At 46.8% G+C, this 22,380-nt stretch overlaps 1 protein-coding gene across 1 annotated transcript; it reads left to right on the forward strand.

Annotated features, from left to right (window-relative positions):
* The first annotated feature begins 5,864 nt into the window (after window positions 1-5,864).
* On the forward strand, window positions 5,865-21,781 carry LOC148501242 (cystatin-B-like). Its single transcript, XM_088450747.1, has 3 exons — window positions 5,865-5,972; window positions 18,872-18,973; window positions 21,436-21,781. The coding sequence occupies exons 1-3, from the start codon at window positions 5,895-5,897 to the stop codon at window positions 21,562-21,564; spliced, it is 309 nt and encodes a 102-aa protein (XP_088306873.1). The 5' UTR covers window positions 5,865-5,894; the 3' UTR covers window positions 21,565-21,781.
* Window positions 21,782-22,380: the final 599 nt, after the last annotated feature.

The raw sequence follows: 22,380 nt of genomic DNA on the forward strand, positions 1-22,380 counted from the left end.
GTAGTAGTGCCCCTTCTAGTAGTGCTTACCTGAAGCTCCGCTCCTGTGCCCGCCGCCGTCTGACAGCTCCTCGCGCTCTGCACTGTGGAAGAGACATCATGACAGCGGAGAATGCAGTGGCAGCGCCTCTCCAGCCCGGCTGAGCCCCATCACCAGGTCTTTTGGCAGGTGGCTCAGTGCTTGAAGTGCCGGTATACCATACCGTTGTATACCGGCACACTTCGAGCACTGCTGTATAGTATATAGTATACAATCCCTAATTGGAGGCCCCGCGTCAATAATATTGCTTGATACGGGATCATCATAATCAGCATTATATATGAAATTAGCTCTTACAATAACAATGATATTAAAAAAAAAGTACAAAAAATAAAGAAAAATAAAGAAAACACAGAAAATTACTTTTCACTGATAAATCGCCAAATCGCTATTATCCAATGATCTGGACACACTTGGGGGGTCCTCTCTGCAGCTGCTGGGCATACACTGGGGGCAGTTCGCTGCTTTCATTACATATACCCAGCGGCTGCTCTTTCTTGCCACAATCGGGTGGTATGTGCCACGGTGTTGCCAGATTGCAGTGATCAGACAGGAACACAGGGGGAGGCTCCAAAGGTGCAGAGGGGCCAGGGGGTCCCCCAGAGACTGGCAGCTTCTAGAATCTTCCAGCAGCATTTCTGACTGGTCACATCAGATGCCACCGTGCCAGGTAAGTGATTAACCTCCATTCAGTATCCATTTAATCTAGGGATGTGCACTGACCCTCGTGTTTTGGTTTTGGATCTGGATCTCCCCTGGTTTTGAATCTGGATTGGTTTTGCTAAAACCTCACCTCCGTGTTTTGTTTTCAGGTTTTTTATCTGGAATTTTTCTTTAAAAATAAAAAAAACTGCTAAAATCACATACAATTGGCCTTTTTTTGTTCCTACAGTATTAATAACTTCAATAACATTTATTTCCAGTCATTTCCAATAAATTTTGACAACCTCACAATATTAGTTTTTTCATCTAGTGAAGGCCAAAAGGTTTCATCCAGCTAGCTGGCTGACTAAGCTAAGTGACAGACTGGGTGGCACTAACATGTGGCAGTTCAGCATCCAATTTCCAACATAGATACAGTGTGTTATACAGTGTGGGTTGGATACACCAATAGTGCGCCTACTGTGACAGCAGTGTCGGCAGAGCGGGATTGCTGATGGTGTCCTCAGTACATGGAATGTCAGTGCTGCGGTGCTGACAGTGTCCTCAATGCAGGGTCTCGGCAGTTTCAGCAGAGCAGGGGTGCCAGCGGTGTCTTCAGTGCAGGTTTACTGGCTGTGTCTGCAGTGCAGGGGTTGCTGATGGTGTCCTCAGTACATGGAATGGCAGTGCTGCGGTGCTGGTAGTGTCCTCAGTGAAGTGTACTGGTGATGTCGGAAGTGCCAGTGGTGTCTTTAGTGCAGGTTTGCTGACTGTTTCGGCAGTGCAGGGGTGTTCTCAATGCAGGGTGCTGGCGGTGTCGGCAGAGTGGTGGTGCCAGCGGTGTCCTCAGTGCATGTGTGCTGACAGTGTCGGCAGTACAGGGGTGCTGGTGGTGTCCTCAGTGTGGGAGTACCGGCAGTGTGGTGGTCGCTGATGGTTTCCTCAGCACGTAGGGCAGCAGTGCAGGGATGTCGGCAGTGTTGGCAGCGTCGGTGTTGGCATTGGGGGATGCTGCCAGTGGGGGTGCCAGCAGTGTTGGCAGTGGGGGATGGCGGGCCATGACAGACGGCTCTCTCAGCGAATCAGCGTTAAGCTTGCTCAATACAAAACCTCACGACCCGACAGCGGGTTCACAAGGTTTTGCCTTGGGTGAGGGATCCGGGGCAGGCAGGGAGATCCGAGCTTGGCTCAAATCGACCCGGATCCCCGATATTCATGTGGGTTTGCATCTCTGAGGTCCGAACCCGCTCATCTCTAATTTAATCCCACATCATCATTTTCACTATGGAACTTTCTCTTCCTTAGGGCCCTATTTACTAAAATCTGCATTAACATGCAGATTGTAGTGTGATATTAACAACAGAATTTGCATTGTGAATTCTGGCAATATCACAGGGATTTACTACAAATCCCTTGCAGGGACAGAGCTTGCGATAAAGCTCCCTCCCTGCGAATCCCCTCTGCAGCCTTATCACTGTATTTTTGGGAAAAAATAGAGTGACAAGGCGGCTGCGCATGCGCAGACCGGCTCCTGCTACCCCTCGCGAATGCACCCCCCCCCCAATTTCACTTACCTCTGGTGATCGGTGTTCCGGTGACGTCCTACGTGGCTCAGGTCAGCTGGTCTCCCATCCTGCACTGGGACCTGGTCAGCTGACCGCCGGAGCCACAAAGGACATCACCGGCCCTGGACTCCAGTAAGTTTTATTTTTTTTAGCAGTGATCAGCATGTGGTGTGTGTAGCAGTGATCAGCGTGTGGTGTGTGTAGCAGTGATCAGTGTGTGGTGTGTGTAGCAGTGATCAGCGTGTGGTGTGTGTAGCAGTGATCAGCGTGTGGTGTGTGTAGCAGTGATCAGCGTGTGGTCTGTGTAGCAGTGATCAGCGTGTGGTGTGTGTAGCAGTGATCAGCGTGTGGTGTGTGTAGCAGTGATCAGCGTGTGGTGTGTGTAGCAGTGATCAGCGTGTGGTGTGTGTAGCAGTGATCAGCGTGTGATGTGTGTAGCAGTGATCAGCGTGTGGTGTGTGTAGCAGTGATCAGCGTGTGGTCTGTGTAGCAGTGATCAGCGTGTGGTGTGTGTAGCAGTGATCAGCGTGTGGTGTGTGTAGCAGTGATCAGCGTGTGGTGTGTGTAGCAGTGATCAGCGTGTGGTGTGTGTAGCAGTGATCAGCGTGTGGTGTGTGTAGCAGTGATCAGCGTGTGATGTGTGTAGCAGAGATCAGCGTGTGATGTGTGTAGCAGTGATCAGCATGTGGTGTGTGTAGCAGTGATCAGCGTGTGGTGTGTGTAGCAGTGATCAGCGTGTGATGTGTGTAGCAGTGATCAGCGTGCGGTGTGTGTAGCAGTGATCAGCGTGTGGTGTGTGTAGCAGTGATCAGCGTGTGGTGTGTGTAGCAGTGATCAGTGTGTGGTGTGTGTAGCAGTGATCAGTGTGTGGTGTGTGTAGCAGTGATCAGCGTGTGATGTGTGTAGCAGAGATCAGTGTGTGATGTGTGTAGCAGTGATCAGCATGTGGTGTGTGTAGCAGTGATCAGCGTGTGGTGTGTGTAGCAGTGATCAGCGTGTGATGTGTGTAGCAGTGATCAGCGTGTGGTGTGTGTAGCAGTGATCAGCGTGTGATGTGTGTAGCAGAGATCAGCGTGTGATGTGTGTAGCAGTGATCAGCATGTGGTGTGTGTAGCAGTGATCAGCGTGTGGTGTGTGTAGCAGTGATCAGTGTGTGGCGTGTGTAGCAGTGATCAGCGTGTGGTGTGTGTAGCAGTGATCAGCGTGTGGTGTGTGTAGCAGTGATCAGTGTGTGGCGTGTGTAGCAGTGATCAGCGTGTGGTGTGTGTAGCAGTGATCAGCGTGTGATGTGTGTAGCAGTGATCAGTGTGTGATGTGTGTAGCAGAGATCAGCGTGCGGTGTGTGTAGCAGTGATTAGTGTGTGGTGTGTTTAGACCACACAGCTGATCACTGGGGCCGGCAACGGGCTCTGCTCTACCTGTTATAGTGGAGCAGGAGTCCGGTAACCGGGGGAGACTCTGGATAACGCCATCTTCAGGTGGCGTTATTATCACAGGGTTTCCCCCGGTATTTTTTCACAATTTATTTATAGTAAATCTCAGGCAGATCACATTTCCCATTACAATTATGGGACATGCGGTTTGCATACTAAAAATAAATGATAATTAGGGCTTGGAGTAGAATTTTACAAATTATACTCCAATTACCCTTTAGTAAATTTAGGTGATACTAAAGTAATGTGAAATGGGTGTGAAAACACAAAACAGCCCTTTTTCACTTTATTTTAGTAAAATTAATGTTAATAAATAGAGGGCCCTATTCAGACCCGGATGCAACGCTGCGTTCGCACGCAGCCGTCAGGGGCTGTGTATGCAAATTCTGCAATAGCACGAGATGGCTTAAGGACGCCCACTATATGATAGAGTGCGCCAGCTGCGCGATCGCAGGCCAGTCTAATGCCGCCCACTTTTCCTTCGCAGCACACGTCATCTCCAGAAAGCGTATAAGACAATTAGTAACATCGGGAACCATCGGAGGCAGACGCAGTGCTTGTGGCAGATCCTACCATACCACAAGCACTGCGACGGCTTCAGACAAAAATACAGCCAGGTGACGTGTACAATGATGCTCCACTTTAATTATGCGCACCCAAAGAACGCCGTTTTGATGCTCAGACACGCCTCCATTTGCACATCCACTCCCCCATTTTCCTGGACCTTCCCCTGTCACAACCCACAAACGGCACTGTCTGTCACTCAAAGAAGCGGCCCGTCTGTGTGCTTCTAGCGATCACTTCCCAATCATACAGACTGGCTCGCACATGTGTATTTTTGCCGCATATGCATGCGCATTCGGGTGATAATCGGTCATAGCGTGCGAGTGCAGTGCTGCATCCGGGCCTGAATTGGGCCCAGAGCCGTTAGTCTAACACTAATCCTGCGGTGAATTTTCTGAAATCTGAGATGGCCGCTTGTAGCGTCTTGAGCGCACCGAAGGAAGCACCATTGTAGCCTGAACCAGCTCTGAGACCGACGCAGTTTCTCTGGCCTTCTGTGTGAGTGGATCAGAGTCATTGGCGCAACTGCTTTCAGCAACACGCCGGTGACCCATCTGCGTCAGCTTAGCCACCCACCTGTTATCTCCCAAGTGCACCCACTAAATTCCACAGACCCTGCGCCCGATTCTGTGCTGCGTCTCAGAGCGGTAACAATTGTGACGCATACACCGTGTTACTCAGACACATGCACAGACAACATCGTCCATCTGCGTCCACCTCCAAATCAGGACCTAAGACATAGTTGCCTACTTATAGCTCCCTCCTTCCGGGTCACTGCGATGATGTTCCAAAATGAATGGCATTGTGAAGCAGGGGGCGGGGCCAAGATGACAATATTTACCGCCTGGGAGGCGCCTGGCCAAATTGGGAGGGTAGGAAAACATGACCTATGACCTCACATCCCCGTTATACACATCACCTGACCACCGTGCTGCTGATTCTCCTTCACTGCTCCAGAGGGAAACGGATTAGGATCACATTTGGCGCATTGGATTTCCTGGCGGTGGGTCAGTCAGACGTCAGAGCGGGGGGCTTATTACTCCTGATTAGTAAAATGAATACAATAAGTGTGAGGAGAAATCCTGGGGTTAGAGATTAGGGTGTTTATATGAAATGGGCGTCCTTCCGGTTATATATACTGTATACTGGGACTTATTGTTGTTATTCCAGTAACTATTTGTTAATTGGAGAATGAATAATGTCTGGTTTACATGCAGCAGATCAGGATTATTATAATGTTTCACTTTAATATGTTGTTGTCCTTCCTCTGTACCAAAAAGCCGGTCCCTCTATTCTACCAAATGTTCCCTTTCTTATGTCCCTGAGGCAGAGGATCCCAAACATAGTCCTCAAGGCTCCCGACAGTTCAGGTTTTATAGATACCAATGGCTGAGCACAGGTGGCTTAATTAGTACCATAATCAATTTGATTTAACCACCTCTGCTCAACCATGGATATCTCTAAAACCAGAACTGTTGGGGAGGCTTGAGAACCGCATTTGGGAACCTTTGTCCTGAGGTATAAAACAGGGCGGTATGTAAGCAGGTAATCACCTGTCTCCCCCCACTGCCCAGAGCACATGGTATCTCCCACTGGTATAAATACAGGTGAGGCTGATGGCAGCATTATACTCATCATTATAGCTGTAATCATGGCTGTGGTTGGGGCACAAGGTGGACTTGGGAAGGCAAAGCCAGCTGATGACCATATACAGCATATCTGTGACCAGGTAATGTGGCTAAAATTATATATATATATCTCTCTATATATTACTATGTGACCAGGTAACATGGCTATAATTATATACAGTCACACTGCTACTATATATCTGTAACATTACAGGGGAGACTCCTTACTATGTGACCAGGTAACATGGCTATAATTATATACAGTCACACTGCTACTATATATCTATAACATTACAGGAGAATCCTTACTATGTGACCAGGTAACATGGCTATAATTATATACAGTCACACTGCTACTATATATCTGTAACATTACAGGAGACTCCTTACTATGTGACCAGGTAACATGGCTATAATTATATACAGTCACACTGCTACTATATATCTGTAACATTACAGGAGACTCCTTACTATGTGACACTTTGGGCTCTATTTACTGCAATCCGCATATTGAATGCAGATTGTAGTGTGATATTACTGAGTGAATTCACATTGCGAATTCAGGCAATATCACAGGGATTTACTACAAAACCCTTACAAGGACAGAGCTTGCGATAAAGCTCTGTCCCTGCAAATCCCCTTCGGAGCCTTATCACAGTATTTTCGCTAAAAATACTGTGATTAAGTGCCCGCGCATGCGCTGACCGATCGCCACTGCTACCCCCCGGCGCTAAGCCCCACCCCCGCTATCACTGACCCCCACGACCCCCCTCCCTTAATAGCACTTGCCTGCATGCTCCGGGCCTCCGGTGATGTTCTCCATTCCTCCGGTCAGGTGATCTCCCATACTGCACTGGGGCCCAATCACCTGATGACCGGGCCACAGTGCACTATGGGAGACCAGCTGATGGGAGGTGAGTCACCACCGGAGGCCCGATCAGTTATCTGCTTGCGGTCTGTTTAGATCACACAGCTGATTACTGGGACCGACTCCCGGCTCTGTTCTCCCCGTTAGAGCAGGGCAGGAGGCCGGTAACCGGGAGAGACCCTGGATAACGCCACCTCCAGGTGGCATTATTATCACAGGGCTTCCCCCGGTATTTTTTCACATTTTATTTTTAGTAACTCTGGTCTGATCACATTTCCCATTACAATTATGGGAAATGCGATCTGCTTTACTAAAAATAAGTGATACTTGGGGGTTGGAGTAGAATTTTACGAATTCTACTCCAATTGCCCTGTAATAACTATAGGTGATACTAAAACAATGTCAAAAGGGTGTGAAAACACCCTTTTTCACATTATTTTAGTAAAAATAATGTTGATAAATAGAGCTTCAGGTAACATGGCTATAATTATACAGTTGCACTGCTACTATCTCCATAACATTACAGGGGCGACTCTTTACTATGTGTGACCAGATGGCGTCAGTCTGACTCCTGGTCGCAGATTGGGGTTTTGATCCCCCCACTGGACCTTGGGGTATCAGTGATTCCTGCTTACTGTTAGTGACTGCCTGTCACTGACTCTCTGCCCACTGCACAATGGTTGTTTGTTGCTGCCACCAACCAAGCTCCTCCTATCAGCACTCAGAACAACTTACGAGCACCCAGGCTCCTCTTTCTGCACCTGGAACAGCTTCTGATGCGTATGTATTGACTAGCTGTGGTCACATCCCCTAATTGGTGTTGGCTGATCCCTCGCAATGGATCAGACTCTGCAGAGTAGCTGGCAGAGGGCTTAACTTGGAGACGCGGAGCTCCACCCAGAACAGCTGGAGAACAGAATAGCATTTGGCGCAATTCTGTTGGTCACAGGATTGAGATGCAATTGTAGTCAGGCAAGTTGTTTATTGCTCAGTCTTGAAAAAGACTTGTCCTTCCTATTGAAGGTGTACATCAGCATACAAGATACAGCAGTACTTCTCCACATAGGATATACAGGGATGTACAAATTTACCAGGCACGCAGCCGCCTTTTATGCCACTCCAATACACATTACCACAGGAGGTAAGTCCGTCCTATGGTTTCCAACCAATCACTTTAAGGGCATGACCTGTGTATGTGCTGGCCACATGCATATTAAACATTGTCCCCTATGAATAGTGGGGAGTGGTAAGGTAACTATATTTGAACCTCTATACACTCCTGCCTATACCTTCTAATATCCTGCCTATTAACCTCTAAGGATGACACTAATTTTGCGTACGCAGTCATACAGTAAATAAAGACTCCAGACCTAGAACCTGTGGTTCCAAAGCATAAAGTATTATTCAGGTAAAAGTCAGTTACACGCTATGATCTAAGTACAATTTAAAGCAAAGAAATTATACAGACCCAAGTACAGTATACATACGCAGCGCTCTGGACCAGATGTAGACATCAGCAAGAAACCCCTCATCAATCAACATTCAGCACGAAGACTAGAAACCCAGGGTCAGAGCACACATATTTATACCTCCCAGAAATAAACACAATAGAGAAGTTTGTTGCTAATACCATTGCTCCTAAAGGAGAGGGCATATGTTACAAGGCATCTAACAAGTTGGTTCAAATAGACACAGTCCAGCCTCTAACAACTGGTGGTCTCTGGTTTCCTGCCTCATGCAAATCCTATCAGCTGTTCATATAATGTACATTTTGTTGCTTGAAGTCTCTGCGGTCCATAAGTTGAGAATTCTTGTTGCGATCTCTACATCAATGTTACCGGAATACTGTTGAGAGTACGCATCAGTACAATACCAAACATGGCTTACTTATCACGTATAAAACCTTAGTTACAAAATAATCTTTATTTCATAGCAATTATAGTAAATGTGCTATGAAATAAATACTTGAATCTTATACCTTTAAAGCTTATGGAACCTTGTATGTGAATATGTAATGTGTGAGTATGTGGGGGTTTGATGTAAAGATGCTAGTCAACTTGGGGTAAATGCGTGTGCATGACCTAGGCATTCACTTATATGTGACTAGTTAACAGCGCAATTGTGCATATTAATGTGTGTATGAGAAATGGTGACAGATGCAATCGCATGATGCAAATAGTAATATCGCCACATGTACTAAAGTGAGTTTATCTAAAATGGCGCTTGGGCGGCCATTTACAAAATGGCGTCTTGCAATCTCATTTCCAAGATGGCGTCTTGCGGCCAGTCGCAAGATGGCATTGCTGAAATTCAATTTTAAACTGATCTTGTCTCAGCCAATAATCCAGCTTCGACAGTGGTCACTCCCCTGTGCCTTAAGACCACCTGGTGTTTTAGTCGCCTCCCAGGAGTGGACTCGTCTAGGGCTGAGGCAGGTTTCCCTCCAAAACTGACTTCTAGGAATCTGCTAAGGGACCAAGCCTGCCACCTCTGCCTGAACCTGTGCTCCAGAGGAGAGCAAGCAGGGTTCCCTGGCCATGGAGGGGAAGCTCTTTTGGAGTTCCCTGCCAGTTAGTTGGCTGCATTAGCCAGCTTCCTATGCACCTCCTCATACCACTTCCAGGCATGAGGCTGTTTAGGGGAACATTTTGTTTCTTCTGGAAGGGGCTGGGGGATTCAGCAGCCCACCGAGGACTCTGGATCCCTTGGCCGGCCAGAGAATCACAGGTAAGTGCATTTTCTTTATAAATTGATACATCCCCATTTCATGCCGATGCACAGCATCAGGCTTTACACACAGTGCTGCTCGGGATCTGTACCCAGCTCAGTGCTGCATATACAGGGTTATATAGTCTAAGACATTTTTATTTAACATTATTTTTTTATGTAGGTGTTGGTACACTCCTGACCCCCCAGCCCACCAGCGGTCACCCTGTGAAGCTGGGTGCCAGGCTCCAAGTCCCCAGTGTGGTGCCCTCCTTCTCTGCATGTGGGTCGGCACTCCCACCCCCAGCGTGTGGCTTCTCTGGCCTGCAGTGTTGCACAGGGGGCTGGCTTGCCCAGTGCCGCTGTGTGGAGTGCTCAGTGCTGCAGTCAGGGACACTTGTCTAGGCTGCAGTGGCTTCTGCCTGCCCTGGAGCTCTGGGAGCTAGGCTCCCATACCCAGCATGGAGCACTCAATGGCTCCTTACACCCAGTCCCCCTCTATGCAGCGCACCGAGGGGTTAACACATTGCCGCGGCCTCCGGACACTGCAGCATAAAACATTTAAACACTCGTTGCCTAGTGCTGGTAACATATTTAAAAGATGGAGCCTAGTGCCCTTTGTCCCTTTTTAAATATGGTGCCGCAGCATGTGGGGTTAAATGCTTCATTGCCGTGGCCACCATTAGCCTTGTGTGGCCAGCCTCCGGCCGCACTGTGATCAGGTAACATGGCTACAATTATATAGTCACACTTCTACTATATATCTAACATTAAAGGAGACCGATCAGGTAACATGGTGTGGCTGGAGGCTGTCCACACGTAGATAATGGTTGCCGCTTCACTGAAGGGGTTATCTCCCGTGCTGCGGTTCCTTTTTTAAATGTTACAATAGGCACTAGGTGCCCAAGGTAAATTTGTTACTGGTGCTAGGCGCCAGCTGTATTAAATGTATTTACCTTATCTGCTGTGGCCCAGGCCGCCTCTGACGGCCGCGGCAGGCATGAGTTAACCCCCAGTTTGCTGGGGGTAGGTGGCTGTGGTGGGGTGGCAGTGAGGGCTCCATGCTGGGGACCAGGAGCCTGGCTCCCAGATCCACAGGCTGGTCCCTCTATGCTGGCTGCTTATTGCGGCCAGGCAGCAGAGGGCAGGGTGGGATGCCGACCACTGGGAGGTCAGCTCCTGTCTACCCGGCAAGGTGCTCTGCTTCTGAGGGACAGTGGCTGTGTTGAGCTATAGCCCCCAGGTCTCCTCTGGAAAAAAAGGGCTAAGTTCTGGCTGCTGGTCACTGGTAGCAGTGCTCCTGGTGCACCAGGACAGCAGGAAGCTGCTGCAGCTGGGACAAGATTGTCCTGGACTGCAGGGCTATGTGGCACATAGGGGGACCAGGCTAGCTGGCTCCCCAGGTGGTGCTGACCACTAGGGATCAGGAGCATCACTCCCAGTGCCCCAGCTCCACAATGCAGTGTGGCTGGCAGTTAATCCTTGGTGCATGGCACAGAGTGGAGAACTGCCATAGCTAAACGCTGGGGGTCAGGAGCACTAGCTCCTGATACCCCAGTACAGGAGGAACGGCCACACACTGGGAGACCGGAGAAGCCGGCTCTCAGTGCATCATGACTGGCCAGGATATGGTGTCCAGGGGGACCAGGCAAGCCGGCTCCCTGTTCAGCAGTAGATGGTGCACTGGGGACCAGGAGCCTAGCACATGGTACCCTAGCAGCATGGCCAAGTGATTGCATGCTGGGGGACAGGGAGAGCCAGGACCCCCAGCACTGTGAGCAGACAACAGGGGAGAGCCCCAGCAGTCCCAGACTGCAGGGATAGTGGAGTCAAGTGCTGAGCAAAGTAACATAAATAAAACCAAAAGTATTTAAAATGGTACATGCAGCACTGAGCCAGGACAGCAGGTGATGGTCTACAGTGCTGCAGGGTGAAAAGCCTGATGTGCACAGGCATGAAATATGGATGTATTTGAAGTGTATAATTGATGAGTAAAATGCACTTACCTCTGATGCTCTGGACGGCCAGGGGATCCAAAGTCCTTAGTGGGCTGCTGGATAACCCAGCCCCTTCCAGAAAGAATAAAATGTCCTATGCAGCTTGATGCCTGGAATGGGTATGAGGAGGTGCATCGGAAACTGGCTAATGCAGCCATCGAAGTGGTTTTAGGGAGCTCCAAATAGCTTTCCTTTCAACCCCAGCCTGGGGACCCTGCTTGGCCACCCCTGGAGCTCAAATTCCTGGAAGAGGTGGCAGGTTTGGTCCCTTAGCAAATTCCTGGAAGTTGGTTTTGGAGGGAAGACTTTGTGCCTTTCAGGTGAGTTGGAGTCGAGGGTGTGCTGAGCCCTGTGGGCAGGCTCTGACACTGTGACCACTGTCCATAGAGGACAATGTTAAATGTGCATGTGGCCAGCACATGCACAGGTTATGCACTTAATGCGATTGGCTGGAAACCACAAGGTGGTAATGTGTAATGGAGTAGCATAAAAAGGCTTCATACCTGGTAAAATTGTACATCCTTTGTGGAGAAGAACTGCTGTTAAGAAGATCTTTGTATGCTGACTGAGCAATACACAACTTTCCTTACTACAATTGAATTTGAATCCTGTGACCAATAGAATTGCGCCAAACACTATTTCGTTCTCCGGCTATTCTGGGTGGAGCTCTGTGTCCAAGTTCAAGCCCTCTGCCAGCTATCATGTGGAGCCTGGTCCATTGCGAGGAATCAGCCAACACAAATCGGGGGGGGGGGGTGGCCACAGTTAGTCGACACAGTTAGTCGACACCTACACAGCAGTAAGAGGTTCCAAACGCCGACGGAAGGAGTTTGGTTGAGGCAGCTTTGTTACACGCCCAGTGTAGTGGGCAGAGTCTGTGACAAGCGGTCACTGATGGTAAGCAGGGAACCCTGATACCTAAGATCCAGTGGGGATCTAAACCCCAATCTCTGATCAGGAGTCAGCAAGAGGCCATCCGTTCACACACTGCTATAATTATATACAGTCACATTGCTACTATATATCTGTTACATTACAGGAGACTCTTAGTGGCAGATGCCCTTAAGTTGATAAGTGCATAGCAGATGATTAAGGTTGGTTTACATGTTGATTCCAAACCAGAGTAGGATTTATTGAAGAGAACAGGATACAGGTGATAGATGATAAACAGCTGTCACTACAATAAGGTATCAGACCCTCTTGGGCTAAGTACTGTACAGCCCTGTGACACTCCAGTAATGCAGTGACAGACTTTTTCAGGGATGCAATCTGGAAACCGGCTGACTTAAGCCTGACAGTTGGCTTCCCGACTGCTTTATCCTGGCAAGGGTTAAATGACGGGCATCTAAATCTAGACTCCTGTCATTTTTCTGATGCCGGGCGCCACGAGCGGACAGCTGTGTGGAGGGGGGGTAGGGTTAGGGCCCCGGGGGGATTTAGGGTTAGGCACCCCCCAGGAAGGTTGGGCTGGGGGGAGGGTGGGTTAGGGTTAGGCACTCCCAGGGGGAGGTTGGGGTTAGGCATCCCCCTGGGGGGCTTGGGGTTAGGCAGTGGGCAAGGGGGGGGTTAGGTTTAGGCACAGGGGGAGGTTAGGGTTAGGCCTAGCTAAGGAGGGTTAGGGGGTTTAGGTTAGTAAGTACTTGCCTAGGGACGATCGGGATTTCCAGCGCTGTCGGTCTGCCAGGATCTCTCCAGCTGTCAGCCTCATGCTGCCGGGAATCGAACTGCCAGCAATGCAGCCAGCAGTATTTCATTCCGCTTCCCTTGGTCACATGCAGACCTTTTTTTATAGAGCCAAGTAAAAAGTATTACTTGGCCTTACCTTTAAATCTGGTGAGTTAGACATATGGTGAGTCCCGCACAATAGACATGTCTGAGGGGCCTACTCATCATATTGGCTACTGCGGTCTGAACAGACACAAATTAACATTCTAACTTGCCGTTGCTACCAGAGCAATTCATCATTGCTGAGAAGCAACCCCACACATGAATGGTCTCAGGTTGCTCTACTGTTGGCATAACACAGAATGAAGACTTTTGGAGATGGTCTGGTGTCAAAGGGCAGCAAAGGAGCCACTTCTCTCCTGGAAAAACATCGGGGATAGACTGATATTCTGCAAAAGATACAGGGATTGGACTGCTGAGGACTTGGGTTTTCTTATTTTATTTGATGAATCCCCTTTCAGATTGTTTGTTTGGGGCAGAAACTCTTGTCTAGAGAAGTGAAGGTGAGCGCTACAATCAGTCCTGTGTCATGCCAACAGTAAAGCATCCTGAGACCATTCATGTGTGGGGTTGCTTCACAGCCAAGTGAGTGAGCTCACTAACAATTGTGCCTCTGAACTCTGGGCCTGATTCAGAGCCGGATGCTCTGAATCAGGGGGTTTTTTTGTTTGTTTTTTTGGTGCGTCCTCCTGGACGCTCGCATTGCTGTGGGTTACCACCCACAGCTTATGCGAGCGTCCATGATGGTTGCGATGGTCAAGACCATCACGCTTGCGACAAGACCCTGTGGTAGGGTCTCGGTGACTGCAAGCCCTGGAGTTATTTTGGCTCTCAGAGCCAAAATCACTCCCACTGACATCACTAGTGATGTCAGTGGGGCCGGACCCAGACGGTAGGTGTTCCCATGGGAATGCCTCCATCTGGCAGCCACGCCCCTGGCATGCCCACCAAAGGGGGTGTGCTATCACTCAACATCAACAGCACGCCCCCTTTGGTGCGAGACCCGGAGCGACAGTTTGGCTGTCGCTATCCGGGTCTTGCGCATGCGCACAACGGAGCTCCCTCCATCATGTGCACTAGGGCACCATCGACCCACTTGCGAGCGATCGGCACTCGCCAGCGGGTCTGAATCAGGCCCTCAGCCCTGAATAAAGAATGGTACCAAAACATCCTCCAAGAGCAACTTCTCCCAACCACCCAAGAACAGTTTGATGAAGAATGCATTTTCCAGCATGATGGAGCACCTTGACATAAGGCAAAAGTGATAACTAAGTGGTACAGGGAACAAAACATCAAACTTTTGGGTTCATGGCTAGGAAACTCCCCAGACCTTAATCCCATTGAGATCTTGTGGTCAATCCTCAAGAAGCGGGTGTACAAACAAACCCCACAAATTCTGATACTCCAAGCATTGATTAGGCAAGAATGGGCGGCCATCAGTCAGTATGTGGCCCAGAAGGTGAGTGCCATGCCAGGGCGAATTGCAGAGGTCTTGAAAAAGAAGGGTCAACACTGCAAATATTGACACTCTGTATAAACTTAATGTAATTGTCTATAAAAGCCTTTGCCACTTATGGAATGCTGTAATGTTACTTCAGTGTTTAGACTTGTCAGATGTTACTATGGTATACTGAAGTGGAAAACTTTGTGAAAACCAATACTTGCCATTCTCAAACTTTTGGCCATGACTGTAGACACGGCCGCCTCAGTGACTCGGCTACAGCATGGATGGAGGCATGCCAAAAACTCCTTATCCAACAAATGCACCAAAATATAATAACTAAATATTCCTCACTATTGCATATTGTGGCATCAAATCCAGACATTGCATTAGACAAATAATCATCTAGATAACTGTTATGAGCCACTAATAAAAGGAGTCTCCCCTGTAATGTTGCATATCTATAGTAGCAATGTACAGTGACTCCACAAGAGGGGCGCAGTCCACACCCAGGTGTCACCTGCCCTGGGGTAACACCAAGGTGTAAACTCCCTCCTCACTGACAGGAGCCAGGTTTTGTGGAGTGCAGCACTCTGCTCCTGACACTGAGGGAGCTGGCCAGCAATCCACACAGGGACCTCCTGCACCCCCCTTCCCAAGTACTGGGGGGGCTCGGGCCATGAGGCCATTCCCCCTTCCCATGTGGCCACACCTTTTTCAGCAGTGCATTGGGTGATAACAAGGGGAGGACTGCCACTGGTTGTGTGAGTAAGGAGTGTTAACAAGTGGCTAACTGCTACAAGCTGTCTCTTAACTAGGTGTTGGCTGTGCATGACTCAGGGGCCTATGCATCACCACTTAATGCACATTTTCACCTGCAATTAAATTATTGGGCCATTCATCACAAAGGTAAAGCAGGAGATATCAGATATACACCCCATACACTAGTATCACTGTATGCAGTTGGGAAACTGGCTGCCTTAATACCGACAGCTGGCTTCCCGGCTGCTTTTTCCCAGCATGGGTTAAATGACCAGTGTCTATCTAGATGCCTGTCATTTACCCAACGCCAGGAGCCCGGCATCCCGATCGAAGGGATGCCTGGTGCAGCGAGCGGACAGCTGTGGGGGGAGGGTTAGCTTTAGGGCACCTGAGGGGGACTTAGGGTTAGGCACCCCTAAGGGGGGTTAGGTTAGTTTATACTTACCTTAGGGATGATCGGGATTTCCAGCGCTGTCGGGCTGCCGCTGCCGGGAATCTTACTGTCGGCCATGCGGCAGCCGGGATTCCATACCGATTCAAGTATCGGTGTATCTCCTACTTGCCTTCCTCTCCCAGAATGGCCCACTGTCCCAATACACTAATGCATAGTGGTGGGTTTCGTTCTGATCGAAATGAATAGTACACACATGACTATTTGAATGAGTACAAATTATCACACTTTATTTACAAGTAAAAATGAACATATGAAGTATACTCAACCCTTTGTCTATATATTCAAATGACACCAGTAGCTCATCTTCAACATTAAGATTTACTTCATCTTCATCTGGGCAGCCCTCATTTCAATAATGCCCTGGTAGTTCAATATACATTGCAGGCACAATACTGCAGTCTCAGGTCCATACACGAGCCAAAGAGCATTTGTCTAGGTCTTGATTTATATACCCTAATAGAGGTGTTGGCTTTCCGGATATTAAGCCCACATTAGTTACAAACTGGGTACCAAGTACTGATTGGTACAACATAGCATGGGCCATTCTTACCTCTTGCACATGCTCTAAAATCACTAACATATACTCTGACAAAGAAATAGTCAGGTGCACAAATATTGGGACATTGAAAGAATTTTCATATTTTGGCCCCTATTCACCACCACAATGGCTTTGAAATGAAACAATTTGAGGATAATTACATCCAAATCAGGTGAACAGTGTAGGAATTACAATGGTTTCTATATGTGCCTCCCACTTTTTAAGGGGCCAAAGGCAATGGGACAAACCTAAACAATCCTAAATCTAACTTTCACTTTTTAATACTTTGTTGCAAATCCTTTGCAGGCAATTACAGCCTGATATCTGGAATGCATAGACATCACCAGACGCTGGGTTTCATCCCTGGTGATGCTCTGCCAGGCCTCTACTGCAAATGTCTTCAGTTCCTGCTTGTTCTTGGGGCATTTTCCCTTCAGTTTAGTCTTCATCAAGTGAAATGCATGCTCAATCGGATTCAGGTCAGGGATTAACTTGGCCATTGCATAACATTCCACTTTTTAGCCTTAAACTTTGGTTGCTTCTGCAGTCATTGTCCATCTGCACTGTGAAGCGCCGTCCAATGAGTTCTGAAGCATTTGACTGAATATGAGCATATAATATTGCCCAAAACACTTCAGAATTCATTCTGCTGCTTTTGTCAGCAGTCACATCATCCATAAATACCAGTTCCATTGGCAGCCATACATGCCCATGCCATGACACTACCACCACCATGCTTCAATGATGAGGTGGTATGTTTTGGATCATGAGCAGTTCCTTTCCTTCTCCATACTCTTCTCTTCCCATCACTCTGGTACAAGTTGATCTTTGTCTCATCTGTCCATAGGATGTTGTTCCCGAACTGTATTGGCTTTTTTTAGATATTTGGCAAACTCTAATCTGGTCTTCCTGTTTTTGTGGCTCACCAATTGTTTATATCTTGTGGTGAACCCTCTATATTGACTCTTGTGAAGTCTTTTCTCTTGATTGTTGACTTTGACACATATACACCTACCTCCTGGAGAGTGTTCTTTATTTGGCCAACTGTTGTGAAGGGGTTTTTCTTCACCAGGGAAATAATTCTTCTCTCATCCACCACAGTTTTCCGTGGTCTTCCGGGTCTTTAGGTGTTGCTGAGCTCTCTGGTGTGTTCTTTCTTTTTAAGAATGTTCCAAACAGTTGATTTGGCCACACCTAATGTTTTTGCTATCTCTGTGATGGGTTTTAGATTTTTCAGCCTAATGATGGCTTGCTTCACTGATAGTGACAGCTCTTTGGATCTCATATTGAGAGTCGACAGCAACTGATTCCAAATGCAAATGTCACACCTAGAATCAACTCCAGACCTTTTACCTGCTTAATTGATAATAAAATAATGAGGGAATAGCCCACACCTGTCCATGAAATAGCTTTTGAGTTGATAGTCCCATTACTCTTGGCCCCTTAAAAAGTGGGAGGCACATATAGAAACCATTGTAATTCCTACACCGTTCACCTGACTTGGATGTAATTACCCTCAAATTAAATCTGAAAATCTGCAGTTAAAGCACATCTTGTTTAATTTCAAAGCCATTGTGGTGGTGAATAGAGGCCAAAATATGAAAATTCTGTCAATGTCCCAATATTTATGCACCTTACTGTAGTTATGTGTCCTAATGTCTGGAGATACTCTCCAAAGCCCCCTTGTGTAGAATAACCCATAATGCTTAGCATCTCTACACATCTTACAATGGTCATCCCACTGGAATGTGGCTGTCTACCAATAACACCATATAAGGTCTGGATGGCTCATTATACATCTCTGATAGTGACAGGTACAAGTTGGGCCTCAATATGTCTTGTTTGACCCTAAAAGGTGAATCTGACTAGTCTATTCATAGACTAGTGCTACATGAATACAATCAAACCTCAATGAGCCCAGCAAGGGTGTATGTTACAACTTATGTGCCTATGTAGAAATTTAATTATTTAACACACTGGTTACAACTAGTATCACAGATATCTCCTACTTACCTTCCTTTAGCAGACTGGCACACTGTCCACATCCACTAGTATGTGGACAATATTCATCAAGGTCCAAAAATATATATTTTTTTGGAGCTTGACTGCTTATATTTTAGAGCCACTCACATAACCTCCATAGATTACTCTTTACTTCCCAATTCTTGCAGAGACAGGCAGGATATCCTGTGTAAAAAGGGTGTATGGCCTTGTGCCAGCTAGGTCACACCTATGCCAAATGGTCCAGGCCTAAATTCCTGCCCACATTGCTGTATATGGATCTATATGTAGTAACTCTCCTCATCTATCTAATCCCAATTTTCCCATAGATGTAAAGCCTGAGAACAGGGCCCTACTGCCTGGCTGTTACCTGGTCTTGTGTTACTGTTTTGTTCCCAAATATAAAGCACAATGGGATATGCTGGAGATATATATAGATATAGATGTCTTCCTTATTCTGTTATAGAACACATGTTACCTGTCTGACTATGGTGTGTTGTGTGTTTAGGTGAAGGCGGAGTTGGAAGAGCAAGCAGATAGGACATTCAGCATGTACAAGGCTGTTTCCTACAGAACTCAGGTCGTGGCTGGGACAAACTATTACATTAAGGTAATTTAGTCTGGAGATGTGGCTGGGTGACTGCACCTCCTGAGTACATACAGGTGTTAGTGTAATGTGTATAAGATAATACTCATGGGGCCCAATGTAATGGGGTGAGAATAGCAATAAGCTCTCACACTTTTTAATATCTGCCAATGTAATGGGGGTCGGAGAACGTGCAAACTCCAATCTTTTTTTTTTTTTTCAAACTCTCCCAATTTAAAATCTCATCCAGATGTTTTATCACCAATGTGAGGTTACTGCTAAACTCTTTCCCTATTACATTTGGCCCATGGTCTCTGCTGCCAGTCATACTGTACATAATACCACACTACATACTCCTTGTAATAACCCAGAGAAATACACATGGTGTCGACCTATTAATGATATCTACATACTATATCTTTAAACCATAGACAATATAGTATAATCCCCCTCAGCTCCTCCATGGCAGCCATTAATGTTAGTCTCCTATGTTCAGACTAGTTTTTATTTTTTTCCCAAGTGACCACCCACCTGGTGTATATAGATCAGCTCCTCCTCCCCCTCATCTTTTTCTTGTCTCATAGGATACAACAATCCAATCTGAGGCAAGTCCTTAGTAATAACTAAATGATGTCCAGCCATGCGCCTCATAGAGCCACAGTCTATGGCAGGGGTGGCACCCCAAAGATAGAACTCCTGTAGGCTTGGTGTGCAGCCTAGTGTGCTGGAATGGCCCATCGGGGGTCTTCAGTTTGTAAAGATCTTGGGTCTGGTGAGGTCTGAGGCCCTAGAGGATCGCGGCCTGGTATAGAGTTGTTGCCAGGAGCATGATGGCTCCTTGTGAGGTTGGGCAGTCCCATCAGAGGGAGGGAAATACAGATACACACTCTAAGCACTAAGAACACTTAATATCTCAAAATATATAATTGTCAAAAATGGTTTTAAATTGAGGATCTTGGTACATAATTTGCCAAAGATGTTTGCCCACCTACCGCATCAACATCCGGTGGGTCCCTAACATCCCTAATACTGACACATTGTATAAATTTATATAGGACATACCTGTAATAGTGCCCATTACATGTGTGTACTGCAATGCCCAGGACCCATACGAATTAAAATCACATGGGGCAGGTAGGAAGAATGCTAGCATCAGAGGTAACAGATCTGGAGCAGTAAGAGGTCCCCATTCCATATCTGGCAGCAGTGAGCTAAGGACAGTGCTCAGCTAGAGGGGATCTATAATGCAGCCAGCGGCTCAAGCTTCGCTCCTTTACCTTATACATATAACAGTGAGGCTGTTTCAGTCGGCTATGCGATACCTACTACACCCCTCTGTACATACATTCTCAAGTCATTATGCTGTAATTATTACGGATGACCACCTTGGAAGATCTGTTTATGAAAAGGCAGGTAAATGAATTGAATAGATTACACAAGTACAAGCCTAGACCTTCAGTCTTCACCAATTATTCCTCCCTATATTCTGCCTGCATACATCCCAGAGTAATGGCTGCCATTGGGGGGCAAAGCAGGAAACAACGGATTTTACTTAACATTCAATTCAGTTTCTTTAGAGATTCTCTATGGCAGCCCATAGATTACCCCCTCCCCCTAATAATTTTGTCTGTGAACCTAGTAAGGGGAGATGCTCAAAAGATAAAGGGAAGCAGAGGAGCTGGGATATATACAGGTGCGTCCTTATACCTGTCTTTCTTAGCTTCATTTGGCAGACTTAGCTTGGCACGGGTAGTGACTGGATAAACTCCCAATTTTTTTTGCTGCCAATGTATTTGTATAAAATAGCAGATTAAGAGGTCTATTCACTAAGCCTTGGGGAAAGAAATCCCAGCCAATCGGCTCCTAACTGTCATTTTACAAACACAGCCTGTAACATGGCAGGAGCTGATTGGCTGGTACTTGTCTCTATCTCCAAGGCTTAATGAATAAACACCTAAAGTAGCACACTTTAAGAAAAATCCCAAGGCACAGCTAAGTCTCAGAGCCATGCCATGGCTCTGTGGGCACATGTGTATGCACCAGGTGGGCCATCCTAGGAAGAAAAAACTTCTGTCTAAACATAGGCAAATGGGAAACTATCCCAGAGTAACGGCTGCCATGGGATATCCCTAAGAGCAAATTATACTCACCAATAATTCTGTATATTTTAGATTTTACATACAGTAACTGAGTTTACTGTTTCTGGTGTAATGTTGTTCTCATACTATGCAATGTATGAGCATTATAGAGCTAAGTATAGAATGTGGACAGGAGTGACTTTTTTTTTTTTTTTTTTTTTGTCAGTGAATCAAATTGACTGACTAAATAACCAAAGTTGTACAATGCAATTTCTATAGTGTTGAAAGTTCTGTAACATGTTCCAGTCATGTTCCTGGCTAAGAGCTGGTGGAGGCTTTGTCCTGCAGTTACCTAGAACAAGGTTATATTACAAACCTCTTGCTATAAAGTACCTGTCTGTCTTTTAGATCCATGTGTGTCATCATGACTATTGTCACATAGCTGTGTATGAAGCACTCCCTCATGAGCACAAGAAGCCGCAGCTTACTGGATACCTACTTGGGAAGTCCAAGCATGATGAGATCGAATTTATCTGAAGCCTGCACAGAAAGAAGAACAGAGACCCGCTGCCTTTATCCAGCTGTAACCTCATGAGGCCTATATGGGCTCTTTAGTAACCCAAAGACCCTGTGTAGACAATCATTGTGAAATGCGTCCAGTTCCTGCATTGCGTTCTGGGGGCCTTGACCTGAAACCAGAGTAATGTACCTTCATATTGGTTTCTGTATTAAAGTGTCTCTTGAACCCAACAAATGTGTGCTTTGTGTAACACTAAATAACTATGCAGGGCCTTCAGCCAGCAATATATAGCATGGACAATAAGCTGAGCCAACTAAGTGGTGTTTTTGTTTAATGAGCTGCTCTCAAGACCCCAAGACAGATCTGTTCTAGAGAACTATGGATGTGTAGATGTCCCTCGGGAGAATTACATATTTAGTGGACTATTTTATTTTTATTTTTTTGGGGGGGATAACTGGGGTCTTGTTTGGAGAACCCTAAAAAGCATTACAGATAATGAGAAAAGGTGGCTGGCTATATAACCAAAGGCCATGTAGTCATAGTGCCTGTAACTCTGTAACATACAGTAGGACACCTGTTGGATGCTTTGCTGGTGGTTTGGTGTAAAAGCTTCTAATAAAGATTCCTCACTCTGGTTATTGGTGGTTGTAGAAATCCAGAAACCCAGAACAAAGTTAAGGAACCTCTGCTGGGGCATTTAGAAACATTTTAGAAATGAGAGGATACATTATTTGTCAAGTCAGGCTTTCCCAAATGTGGTTCTCAAGGCCCCCTAACATTCCAGGTTTCAGGATATCCATGCTGAATGCTCTGCATCTGTGAACAGCCCAGTA

Source organism: Taudactylus pleione, unplaced genomic scaffold, assembly GCF_031769625.1.
Source record: "Taudactylus pleione unplaced genomic scaffold, aTauple2 ptg000523l, whole genome shotgun sequence".
NCBI lineage: Eukaryota > Metazoa > Chordata > Amphibia > Anura > Myobatrachidae > Taudactylus > Taudactylus pleione.